Source organism: Euleptes europaea, chromosome 17, assembly GCF_029931775.1.
Source record: "Euleptes europaea isolate rEulEur1 chromosome 17, rEulEur1.hap1, whole genome shotgun sequence".
Classification (NCBI taxonomy): domain Eukaryota; kingdom Metazoa; phylum Chordata; class Lepidosauria; order Squamata; family Sphaerodactylidae; genus Euleptes; species Euleptes europaea.
Window position 1 is genome coordinate 44,189,867 of NC_079328.1, and position 13,575 is coordinate 44,203,441.

General features: G+C 45.4%; 1 protein-coding gene across 1 annotated transcript in view; it reads right to left on the reverse strand.

Moving 5' to 3' along the window:
* The window catches only part of RPGRIP1L (RPGRIP1 like), an 80,238-nt gene that overhangs the window by 27,125 nt on the left and 39,538 nt on the right, over window positions 1–13,575 (reverse strand). The window contains exons 17-21 of the mRNA XM_056862877.1: window positions 13,136–13,332; window positions 12,349–12,432; window positions 10,656–10,736; window positions 8,503–8,665; window positions 5,220–5,314 (exon numbers count right to left, since the gene is read on the reverse strand). Of these exons, the coding sequence (XP_056718855.1) occupies window positions 5,220–5,314; window positions 8,503–8,665; window positions 10,656–10,736; window positions 12,349–12,432; window positions 13,136–13,332 (620 nt within the window). The remainder of the gene's footprint in view (window positions 1–5,219; window positions 5,315–8,502; window positions 8,666–10,655; window positions 10,737–12,348; window positions 12,433–13,135; window positions 13,333–13,575) is intronic.

Consider the following 13,575-nt stretch of genomic DNA (forward strand, 5'->3'; position numbering starts at 1 on the left):
GGAGCTCTTTTGGGCTCTGTTTGGAGAGACAGTTCCTCTGCAGCTTCCGCGAAGGAGATATTGAGCTGGATCCTGCAGATCTATTCCTGATGGCAGAATGCCTACCACAATTGCTAAGGCGAGAGGCTATTCTACTTGAGTCGCTGGAGGGAGCCACAGTTAGAAAAGCAGAACTGCAGGATCCAATCCATAATATGTGTCCATTTCGCTACTAAACGAATTTCCCTGAAGATTCGCAAGATAAACTAGGACAGGGGTGTCAAACATACGGCCTGCGGGCCGGATTCAGCCCCTTGAGAGCTCTTATCCGGCTCGTGAGCTAGCCAAGGCAGCCACCCCCCCAGTCCCGATCTGGTCTGGGGAGCCCGCTGTGGGCTCACCAACTGAGACAGCCCCCTAGTCCTGATGTGGGCTGGCAAGCCCACAGTGGGCTTGCCAGCTGAGGTAGCCACGCCCCCTCGCTCCCGATCTGGGCTGCGAGGCATGGCTCGGCCCGGCCAAGTGTCATTTATGTCGACACCCCTGCACTAGAATTTTTTTTAAAAAAAACTAAGCTAATGTTTCATCCTATTGGATTCAACGGTTCTTCTTTTAAATTATTAGTTTTTCAGGACCTCCGATTGGATCGTACTTTTTAACTAGGTATCTTTCTAGTTTGTTACAACATATGATGCTCTACAGTAGAAATGAGGCCACCTGGAAATGCCGGTTTGCACTCTTCAAGGGATGTCTTACATCCCAGGTAATTAAGATCCTAAGATCTTAATTTACAGAAAGCGATTATGACAGCTTTCACTAAACTGCTATTAGTGCAAGAAAAATGCACAAAGACTATCTGTAACGAAGGCGAAAAGATGTAAACACACCTAGAGGAAAATGAGACCCACCATGAAATAAATTGGTTTTGCTAAGATTTGCCTTGTGGGCACATTTGAAGATAACTTGAGAGCCGACAAGAGGGTTTTTTTTTCTAAAAAAAAAATATTGTGATAATTGAAAGCTGTGTTATTACTCAAAGTGATCAAGTGCAGAGGTGGAGTGATGAGAACAATTGTTAATTTTTTTTTTAAGACTTTGCCAAAGCAAATGCAAATTTCTAGTTCTGATGTCTATTTCGAGGCCCTGTAACAAGGCTTTTAATCAATGTATTATACATCAAATTGATAATGTTAAACTTCTGATTATTCAAACGTTATGAAATATTCATAAAGAACTGTCCAAAGTTTTACATTTTCCTGATTTTTTGCTCCCTCCTTCTCTCTCTCTCTCCTCACTTCCATTAATTATCATGCCTGGAAGCTTTTTAAGCAAAAAAACACCAGCCGTCATCTTGACTCAACCTGACAAGCTAGCAAAGGCCAATTACGTCGGCGCTCTCTGGCACTTTGATGTAGTGGGAACGAAAAGAGATAGGGGCAAATTGTATCGCACATTATGTTAATGACATGATTTAATCCAGCCGCTAAACTTTATGTAGCCTGTTAAAAAAGATGCTAACACTAATTACGCCACTTTGGAAAGGAAAAAGAAGGGGACAAGCCTTTCCTACCGACAAAGCGAAGCTCATAAATGTTGTAAATGCAATGAAACAAAATGAAGCAATCTATGATTAATTATACATAACAGACATGAAGAAGAAGAAAAAGAGGAGGGGAAAGAAAAAAAGAAAAGAACAGCAAGTCACACAGCTAAAAAACCTTGGGTAAAAAAAGAAAAGAAATCTACTTAAGATTCCTTAAAAAAAAAAAAATCAGTGTAACTAAGAAGCAACCCCGGATGTCCCAAATTCCAAAAAAAGAAGCAACAAAAACCTTAAATGACTAAAACAATTCGTTGTGCAGTGGCCAGGTCTGCGGGATAATTAGCAAGGCAACTGTTCAATGAAATCGGAAGCTGGGTTGATGGTGTTTGGGTAGCTGTGGGGATATTTATCTTGCCGATAAAAGGAAGGAGCTGGATCCCGAACAAAGGCTCTGCTTCATTTTTTTCCCTCCTAAAAGCTGGTGCAGCTGTGGTCTCACATGGAGAGATTCTGATTTCAGCAGCGCCAGCATCAATTCCACTGAAACAAACAGGGTGCATCTGAGAAGCAACTTCCCGACACTGCAAGCAGATCGGCGATTGGTTGCGCCAGTGGCAGCTGCAAAAGGGGAGGGGCCCTAGCACAACTAGAAGAACGCACGTAAGCTACAGGAGTCTTGGGTCAAAGAGAAAGAGAAAAGCAAGCCTCAGATCGCAGAGTTTGCGGTCTGATGCTGTGAAACCCCGCTTTCGGTTGGTACAGATGGGCCAGTGGTTTGGCTAAGTAAAAAGCTGCTGCTAACATATCCTTCAAATATACGAGTCATCGAAACACTTACATCCTGAACATTGAAGAAGAGTTGGTTTTTATATGCTGACTTTCTCTTCCCCTTAAGGAAGAATCAAACTGGCTTACAATCACCTTCCCTTCCCCTCCCTACAACAGACACCCTGTGAGGTAGATGGGGCTGAGAGAGCTCTAAGAGAACTGTGACTAGCCCAAGGCCACCCGGCAGGCTTCATGTGGAGGAGTGGGGAAACCAACCTGGTTCTCCAGATCAGAGTCCACCGCTCATGTGGAGGTGTGGGGGATCAAACCCAGTTCTCCAAATTAGAGTCCATTTCTCGAAACCACTGCTCTTAACCACTATACCACGCTGCATGAACTGCTGGATTGGGACTACTGAGGTGGAAGAAAACCCCCTTTTAAAATATGCTCTTCTTTTAACAGCACCCTGTTGTGCACCAAAGGAGTCCGTGAGTATGATGGATCCAACCTTTGGACGCAACCTAATGGTCTGGATCTACCCGAACGGGAGCTGCTCCTAAACCGAAACTGAGTTAAGGATACACCCTTAAGTGATGCCAAGTCACAACTGACTTCTGGTGACCCCAGCAAGGGGCTTTCGAGGCGATTGAGAAGCAGAGGTGGCTTGCCATTGCCTCCCCCTGCAAAGTCTTCTTTGGTGGCCTCGCATTCGAACATCAGCCCAATTTTGCTTCCGAGGTCAGGCCATACCATGCTGCCTTCTCTCTCTTGAGCGAAGTTAAGTCTTAATGATTTCAAACAGACAGTCGAAGCACATTTGTAATCCAGGCACTGAAACTAATGAGACTTGGAACCAGTTAACTTTGGTCCATCAGTTTGAAGTAATCCCCTTGCACCCAAGGGGACTTACTGTCATGCAATAGCCCCAAGTCCATTCATTGACCGAATGCACAGGGACTCCGAGGAACTCCAGGGCATGCCAGGTCTTTCCCTTTTCACAGCAATGTGAATTTGCACATTGCTGTCTCTTGGCCATGCCATTCAAGTGAATGGGGCAGCCATTGCTCACACAGAAACCCAGCAAACAACCAGTATGGAGCTCTGGATCCTGCCCTTCGGGTGCTGGTTTTCTCCTCCACCTGTGTGCTCAGTTGCTGCACTTCCTAGTGAGCCTGCATGAGTGAGCGGTGGTTTGGAGTGGTGGAGTCTGATTTGGAGAACTGGGTTTGATTCCCCGCTCCTCCACATTCGGGGCAGATGCTAATCTGGTGAACTGGATTTGTTTCCCCACTCCTCCACATGAAGCCAGCTGGGTGACCTTGGACTAGTCACAGTTCTCTTCGAGGTCTCTCAGCCCCACCTACCTCACAGGGTGTCTGTTGTAGGGAGGGGAAGGGAAGGTGATTGTAAGCTGGTTTGATTTTTCCTTAAGCGGTAGAGATAGTCAACATATAAAAACCAACTCTTCTTCTTCCTCTGAGCAGAGGAGAAAGTCAGAAATAAAAGACTCCCCTACACCCACCTTTTCAAGGCCGTAGATATTTCAAGGCGTCTTAAATCATTCTGGTTATAATGGAGTGCAACAATACTTGAGATTTGTGGGCCCAGCTGCGTTTTTGCAGGGCTCATTGGCAATGAGTAATTTTCCTATTTGGCTCACATTGTTACAGCTTTAAAAGAATCTGATGGCACTAAAAATGCAGTTAATCATAATACAGTTCCACCTATTAAAATAATCTCTCTCTCTCTCTCTCTCTCTGGCTTAGGCTGGTGGCAGCATTCAAAATCCTCATGAGGAATGACAAATAGACAAGCAGCCAACTGAGAACGGAACACTGCCTCATGTAAGCCAGCTGCATTCCAGTTGCTTTCCTTTCCAGCGGCCAGACGCAAACGGGGCTGGTATGGATCATCCTCGTCTGCACACTCTGGAATGTCCAAAAGCCAAGGCCGGGTTTTGAACTGAGAAACAACAGGGCCAGATAAACCCACACCTGATTCCCCCTCCCTAAACAACAATGCTCACATACTTGCTGGCTTTCTGTTTTCAGAACACAACACACATATTTACGTACTTTCTTTATAGCCCGCCTTTTTCGTCAAAATTACTATTTGAAGTCAGACATACCCTCCTTTCTCTCACCCTCAAGGTTTCGTCTTGCCCTTCCTTCCAGGAGCTCAAGGTTGCATGTATGGTGTCCTTCCCAAAACAATCCTATGAGGTAGGCTGACAGAAAGGAGACTGGCCCAATATTAATTGGTCAGCTTTGTGACCAAGTGGGGATTTGAATCTTGATCTCGCCTGGCTCCTAGTCTGCTTTTTTAAGATAAATTTTTATTTTTCAAACATTAAACAACATAAACACCATACAGACACCCTACAAACACTACGTACTATTGCATCTTAATCTTACTTTATCTTCTATCAAATCTTACTCATAATATAGCTGTTCTGTTCTACCTTCTACTTTCAACAACACTATATTATATAAAAAAGGAAAAAGAGAATAATAAAAAAATTATGCTTCTCCCTTGCTATTATTACATTACATAGTTATGTCATCATAATTAGTTTGACCTTACTTTTCCCCCTACCCACTGTCTATTGTGTATTTCTTATATTTCTAAACTCATTTGTCTTATTCTGTAACGTTTCTCATGCTATATATTTGCACTAGTTAGTTGTGTTAAAATTCTCAGCGCGTGTATTCTTAACATATATCATCATGATTAGTAGTTTTAACATGTTCTGTGGCATTTCATTGCATTAGCCTAAATATAGTCTGACATTCTAATAACTGTTTCAGATTGGTTCTCTTCTTGTTTAATGGGGGAGTTGTTGAACAGGGAAGGAATGGGTCACATTTGAGAATTCCTCAGTTGGAAGAGCTTAATTCCCCCCCGCCACATGCACACACAAAATACTCACCTGCTTGAGACTCAGGGACTCTGGGCTTGGAACTACACACTCATCACTGTCTGTTACAGATTCAACTGCATCCGTTCCCTCTCTGTCATCTTGATCTGAATAATCAGAATAGGGGAAAAAAACAATAAAATCACCAGTTTTTTTTTTTTTGCACTTCCTATACTTTTTTTGCACTTTTTATACTTTTCACTGCATTGTCTTCTAATTTTTTAACCCAGATTTAAGACAATGTTCATTATGTTTTGTATTTATTCTACTGCTAAATCTTGTCATCTGCATTGAGTTGCTGCAAAAAAAGGCGGTATTATAAATAAAGGAAATAGACAACACATTAAAAAAAATACACTGTACAGTGAGCATTAAGCCCATTTGAAATGGTGGTGGTGGGAGAACACATAATGGTTTGGAAAGCCGCAGAAGTGTTGACTGCCCAGTAGTGTCGAATTTCACCATGTAGTGCAAAAGTTAATGAAGACAGTTTAAAGGAGCAATATAACATTTATTTCCCTTGCAGACTGTGATGCCGGCCAATCAATGATCATTAAACGGCCTGCAGAACCACTCGATTCCTCTTGCTTCACTCGCTTCGGCACTTGTGGAAGAACAGTGTTAAACAAATTCCTTCATGGTAAGGAATTAATTTAGGAGGGAAGGTAGTACAGGAACAAACCCGGGTCACCAGATCAGAGTCTGCCGCTCATGTGGAGGAGCGGGGAATCAAACCCGGTTCTCCAGATTAGAGTCCACCGCTCTTAACCATTAAACCAAACTAGCTCTAGTCAATCTAGTCATTTTATTATGCTTTAAATCAAGGGATCTCACAGGAACGTGGGTTCATGAGGCTGGTAAGCAGAGGTTCTATCGCTTGATTAGCAGCGAACTCTGTGGGCTGAACTCCACTGAAAAGCATGGGTTCTATTGCAATACAGAAATTCAATCTGGCTGATTCTGCATGCAGAAGTCGTCAACTGATGGTGCAGGGCATCAAGCAGCAAATGTGCACATGGGAGGGAAAGTGGGTACTCTTTACTTGGTCAGGGCCGCAGGGGCCTCGGCTGCAAGTACATTACTCCCTCTCTCTCCCTCTCTAATTTAATGACTCATGAGAATATATATATATGGGGGGAAATAGGGTGGGGGGAGATGAGACAGGACGCACATCACAAGCTATGTATCAGGCTCGGAAAAACCATGCTTGGTCCCCTGTCTGGGCCTGACCTGGGTGGCCCCGGCTAGCCCGGTCTTGAAGAAGAGTTGGTCTTTATATGCTGACTTTCTCTACTGCTTAAGGAAGAATCAAACCGGCTTACAATCACCTTCCCTTCCCCTCCCCACAACAGACGCCCTGTGAGGTAGGTGAGGCTGAGAGAGCCCTGAGAGAACTGTGACTAGCCCAAGGTCACCCAGCTGGCTTCATGTGGAGGAGTGGGGGAATCAAACCCAGTTTTCCAGATCAGAGTCCAACGCTCCAAACCACCGTTCTTACCCACTACGCCATGCTTGTCAGATCTTGGAAGCTAAGCAGGGTCAGCCCCAGTTAGTCCTTAGAGGGGAAGTCCAGAATTGCTCCACAGAGTTAGGCAATGGCAAATCCCCTCTGAACGCCTCTTGCCTTGAGAAAACCCCTACAGGGTCGCCCCATAAGTCAGTTGTCCTTTCCACCACTCCCTGTCCGGATTGTTAGCTGGCCTACATTTTCTTTCAAAGGTCTCTTGCTGAATTGTCTTTACACCAGCGCTGTGACAGTGCTACAACCGAACAATGTGAATGCCGCCCTATAAGCTCATCGAATCTGAATACATTCCCCAACAGGCAACAAGGCTTAATGAGACACAGCTGACAGCAATTTGTGCTTTTTGGCTCTGTTACTGAAATCCAGAAATCCCCATTTTCACGGCAGCGCCCTTATTCTTTCCAGTGAAGCTGGCATGGGTGTTGTGCTCGCAATGGATATGCTCTCAGCGCATCGCAACCCCTCATTCATTTCGATGGCGCTCGGACGTGCTGCAAATCGAAAACTTGTCAGCTCGTACCAGCCCCATTTAGTTCAATGGGGGATTCTTCTGCCCTCGGTAGAAGTTCTCTCAGCTCGCTTCCTGCATACTGAACGTATAATAAAGTGAGGCGGCGTGACCTGGGAGTTTGCATTCTTTGTATTGAGCTGCCTCGAACCCCCTTTCATCCTGTGAAGTGATAAGTCATGCTAGCTTCATATTGTCTGAGACTTTCTCTCTTTCTCTCTGTGTGACATTACGGGTGGCTGTTATCTGCAGACAAAAGCAGCAGACGCTTTTAAAATATTCTTCTGAAGGAGGAATCTCTAGTCTTCTGAAGAGGGAATAGAAAGACATTTTAAAACAGAAGCCGGTTTCCTTTAATATTTTATGAAACTGGGTTGGAGATGGAGATTCCCCCCACCGCCTTCTTTCGTCAATTATTATGAAGTTGCATGTTAGACCAAAGACCAGTGTTCATCGCCCCCGCTTGGGGAGACCAAACTGAAGGCCTTCACTGAGACCATCTCTGTTGTCCACAACATGTGCTTAAAAAAGAGGAAAGAGAGAGAGAGAGAGAGAGAGAGAGAGAGACGCGCTGTTTGGTAAGCAAACAACTATCTTACATAAGAACATAAGAAAGGCTATGCTGGATCAGGCCAAGGTCCACCAAGTCCAGCAGTCTGTTCACACAGTGGCCAACCAGGTGCCTCTAGGAAGTCCCCAAACAAGACTTTGACTGCAACAGCATTATCCTGCCTGTGTTCCACAGCACCTAATAGAATAGGCATGCTCATCTGATACTGCAGAGAAGGAAGGAAGGCAGGCAGGCAGGAAGATAAGAACAGCCCGGCTGGATCAGGCCAAGGCCCATCAAGTCCAGCAGTCTGTTCACACAGTGGCCAACCAGGTGCCTCTAGGAAGCCCACAAACAAGACAACTGCAGCAGCATTAGCCTGCCTGTGTTCCACAGCACCTATTATAATAGGTATGCCCATCCGATCCTGGAGAGAATAGGAATGTATCATGCGTAATATTCATTTTTACTAGTAGCCATGAATAGCCCTCTCCTCCATGAACATGTCCACTCCCCCTCTTAAAGCCTTACAAGTTGGCAGTCATCACCACATCCTAGGGCAGGGAGTCCCACAATTCAACTATATGTTGTGTGAAGAAATGCTTCCTTTTATTGGTTTTGAATCTCTCACCCTCCGGCTTCAGCAGATGACCCCACATTCTAATATTATAAGAGAGGGAGAAAAGCTTCTCCCTGTCCACTCTCTCCATACCTTCCGGTTCCAGTTCTTCAGTAATTTCTGTTTCTTCTCCAGAAGTGGCTGAGCTCTGGTCAGCGAACTGTCCTTCAGAGAGCTGAGAGAGATCCTCACTTTCCTCTTGAATGTCCGCTGCCGTTTTTCCTGCTCTGCCGTCGGCTTCTGTTTTGGAGACACCCTTGAACGAGATGAGAAGGGCAGAAATGTTCATAGATGTGTACCCTGATAGGCTTTTGCAGCCATAGCTTGCATTTCGTTCCACACATTGAAAACAGTTTAAACTAAGATAATCTTTAAGAAATGTAATTCTAAGATGCCCTTCTGACGTAGCTGAGATCCCTTATCAAAGGAGTTTGAAACCAACACGAGCTTCCCTTTGTGAGCTTTGTGGCGCGGGTTCCACCTTGGGAATTTAAATGCATGCAGGTTGCATGCCTGAGCATTTCCCATTAGGAATGCAACTTCCAACTTGGACTGCAGCCCATAGCAGGAGCGTTTTGCACGCTGAATCCATGAACTCTAATCAATCTTGGCACAGCACTCTCGGTTCTTTAATATATAACATGACATATCTTGTAAACCTGTATAAAGCCATTCAGGAAAGCATTCAATTTGCAGTGTCTAACACTTTCCTTCTAAAATTTTGCCATGAATTTCTTAGCTGCTTAGGAACCGAAAAAGCCAGCCTTGTCTACAGTTGGGTTCAGTGGAGTGGCTGGGAACTAGTGAGTCTCCCGCAGCAGAGAACTATCTCCCTGATCTCTTTAGGGCTCTACAAGAGGACTAGGGAGACTCAGGAAAAGACAAGAAAGCCGCCGGCTATTAGCCACAATGGTTATTTGAAACCTCCTGGTTCAATATCAGTGCACCTCTGAACTTTGTTTGCTGGGGGCAACAGCAGGGGGAAGGAAGCCTTAGAATCACGGAGTTGTAAGGGACCACTATGGTCATCTAGTTCAACCCCCTGCACAATGCAGGAAAGTCACAACTACTTCCCACCACCACACACCCCAGTGACCCCTGCTCCATGCCCAGAAGATGGCAAAACAAACAAACAAACAAACAAACAAACAAACAAACAAAAAACCCCAACTCTAGGATCCCTGGCCAATCTGGCCTGGAGGAAAATTGCTTCCTGGCCCCAAAGTGGTGATTGGCATTTCCCTGCTTGCGGGCTGTAAGAAATAAGATACAACAGAGCTCTCCTTACGTTTTTCTAATGTATTCTCAGTTTGCCAGCAAGGAGTTACCCCAGTGGTAACTCCTTAGTGGTAACTTAGTGAGTCCACTAAGGCTGCCTGCTAAAAGGGTTAGGATCCCACAGACTTTCCAGATGAAGGGCCCATTTAAATGTGAAACTGGTGCGACAGAAGAACATACTGGTATGACTTTGCACTTCGCATGTATTCAGTGTCTCATGTAAATTGAGTCACTATGTAAACTGAGTCACTTCTTCAAGTACTTGAAGGGCTGTCATATGGAGAATGGTGCCGAGTTGTTTTTTGTTGCCCCAGAAGGTCGGACCAGAACCAACGGGTTGAAATTAAATCAAAGGAGTTTCCACCTAGACATTAGGAAGAATTTTCTAACACAGCAGGCTTCCTTGGGAGGTGGTGAGTGCTCCCTGGAGGTTTTTAAGAAGAGGTCAGATGGCCATCTGTCAGCAATGCTGATTCTATGACCTTAGGCAGATCATGAGCAGGAGGGCATCTTAGCCATCTTCTGGGCATGGAGTAGGGGTCACTGGGGGTCACTGGGGGGGAGGTGGTTGTGGATTTCCTGTATTGTGCAGGAGGTTGGACTAGATGACCCTGGTGATCCCTTCCAACTCTATGATTCTATGAGCGGTCCAAAGTCTCTTGTGAGCATCGCGGCTAAGTGGGAATTTGAACGCATGATTTCCTAGTCCAACATCCTAATCACTACGCCACACTGATCCAGTGAATCATTTGGAAAGCCATCTAGCTTACGTCCCCTCTAGAGACGCAAAATAATTGTTTCTGATGGTATCATCAGCTCTTCATAAGACCCACAATTAAAATCAGCACTTCAGAGCCAAAGTTTAATCAACGGATCAGATGCGCAATCATGCTATCAAACCTCGTAGGCAAAGAGAAGACAAAATCTAAATTGGCTCATGACTTAGTGAAATTTAAGTTGCTTCATACCTGTGGAATGTTTGAGACAATCGGCTTTTCATCTTCAGTCTTCTGCCGGGCCTCTTTGTTTTCCTTTTCAGGAATGGAACTCTAAAATTGTTAGGATTAAAATACAGAAACAGTTGGTCACTCAACAACTGTTACTTTGCCACGGGTGAATTCTTCAATATGGCTTACGGCAGGCTTTATTTTCTAGCTGTTATTACGGATGACCTCAGCACGGGTCAGGTGAACACCTATGCTTCAACAGGCCTGGGACTCTCTAGACACTGTTGCCTGGTTACAAAAATCCTAATTCCATTTTGTATTTAATCTGTATTTTTCAAAGTGGAAAGGAACTTGATTTCGACTCTCTGTAACGGATGACTTCATCAAGGCCAAACAAGAAAATCATTACCTAAGGAATTTGGAGCCATGCATGAAGAGCTCAGAGTAATACTTTAGATCACCAAGAGATACCACTGACTTGGTAGTCCAGGGGAGTCATATATAATGCCCGTGGGCCGGATCCGGCCCCTTGAGAGCTCTTATCCGGCCTGCGCGCCAGCCGAGGCAGCCACCCCCCACTCTCGATCTGGGCTGGTGAGGCATGGCCTGGCCCGGCCAAGTGACATTTATGTCATATCCGTCCCTCGTAACCGTTGAGTTCAACACCCCTGCGGTAAACGTGGACTTCCTAAAAGCTCACACAGGGTGCTTTACTAAAGGCATCTGAGTTAACAGTCTTGGGATAAGGAGAGATGTCCTTTCATGAACTGGTAACTGGTTTAAAACAAACAAAGGACTCTAATCTGGGGAACTGGGTTGGTTTCCCCACTCCTACATATGAAGCCTGCTGGGTGGCCTTGGGCTAGTCACAGTTCTCTCCAAACTCTCTCAGTCCCACCTACCTCACAGGGTGTGTGGTGGGGAGAGGAGGGGAAGGTGATTGTAAGCTGGTTTGAGACTCCTTTTGGTAGAGAAAATCGGGGTATAAAAATAAACTCTTCTTATTCTGTACCGAAGTAGCTGTCTAGCTAAAACCTCCTAACCCAACACTAGAAGGCCAACACATTGTGCTGTCCGCACACCTGACAGAGACAACCAGGGTGATAACCCTTGGGTTAAGCATTTTAGCTGTGCTGGAGTTACGGTTATATGCCACAAGCTAGTCCATCCACAACAAAGAAGAAGAATAGTTGGTTTTTATACCTTTAAGGAGACTCCCACTGGCTTTCCCTTCCTTTCCCCACAACAGACACGTGCAGTAGGTGGGGCTGAGAGAGTTCAGAGAGTACTGTGACTGGCCCAAGGTCACCAACCCGGTTCATCCAATTAGAGTCTGCCGCTCATGTGGTGGAGTGGGGAGTCAAACCAGCTCATGTGGAGGAGTGGGGAATCAAACCCGGTTCTTCAGAATAGAGTCCACCACTCTTAACCACTACACCACGCTGGCCACACAATGCCAAGAGCCGTTCTGCTCAAAGTGACAAAATGAAGAGTACCTATTGAAGAATCTACTATGAAGATTACTAGCTGAGAGGGTTTTCGCCGTCCTTCTTGACAACTTGTAATTCCCGTGGGATTTCTGAAGGACTGCTGAAGAATTGCATGCTCATTAGACAGAAATGTTGGAACGGTAAGACTTGACTGTGTCATTAGGCCATTGTGAGAGCTCATTTCAACACACAGAAGAAATGTGAAAAGGGGTCTTTGAACTCACCGGATCTGGTAGTTTATCGACTTCTACAAAAGACACTTTCTTATCCGCTGGAGCTGCCCGCTGCCTTGGCTTAGGCTGTGGCCTCTAAGAAACCAATGACAGACTTCAGTCAAAACCAGTAGCATCACCAATTGTCATCGTGACCTGGTTTGTCAGCTGATGATGCCGACTTGCACTATTTGAAGTCTCCCCCCGCAATTACTCATCTGGATCTCCTCCAGCTCAGAAAATGAATCAAGCCATAGAATATGTACCTCCAAATGCTTCCGGGCCCAGTCTAGGAAACATCTGGAATATCATTACATTGTTAAATTGTGGAACGCCCTGCCCCAGAGTATAGTGATGGCTGCCAACTTGGAAGGCTTGAAGAGGGGAGTGGACATGTTCATGGAGAGGGCTATCCATGGCTACTAGTAAAAATGGATAGTAGTCATGATACATACCTATTCTCTCCAGGACCAGAGGAGCATGCCTATTATATTAGGTGCCGCGGAACACAGGCAGGACAATGCTGCTGCAGTCGTCTTGTCTGTGGGCTTCAGAGATTTTTGGGGTGGAGCCTGAGAAGGGTGGGGTTTGGGGAGGCAAGGGACTTCAATGCCATAGAGTGAAATTGCCAAAGCAGCCATTTTCTCCGGGTGAACTGCTCTCTATTGGCTGGAGATCAGTTGTAATAGCAGGAGATCTCCAGCTAGTACCTGGAGGTCGGCAACCCTATGCCTTCCCCCTCCCTATTTGATTTAGAGAAACAGATATTTATATAGTAGAGATGTTTTAGACAATATACCGTTGCTGGTGAAGGGAAAGTAGGGGCCAGGACCGGAGGTTCTCCTTGGCCCTTCACTGGTTTCTCATTCTGGATGTAATTTGTGAGATCTGCTGCCATGATGGAACCGGTGGGCGGGAGGTAGGCATATTTCCATTTTAGCTCCACGCTCACTGTGCCAGTGGAACGGCCTTCATAATCTGTTAGTTCAAAGGTGCCTGAAAGGAAAGCACAAAGCAAGTACAACAATCTGTCTCCTTATTAGAAGGCAGAAGACCAGACTAAGGACCTCCTGAAGGAGCCACCGTGAGCCTGAGAGACAAGCTGAAATAGTGGTGTTTTGGGGACCATTTTGTGATGCGGTGGGGTGGGGCAAAAAAGTCCTGTTTCCACTGATAGAAATACTTCTTTATGCAGTGAGTGATTAAAATGTGGTATTTGCCGCCAAAGGATACAGCGAT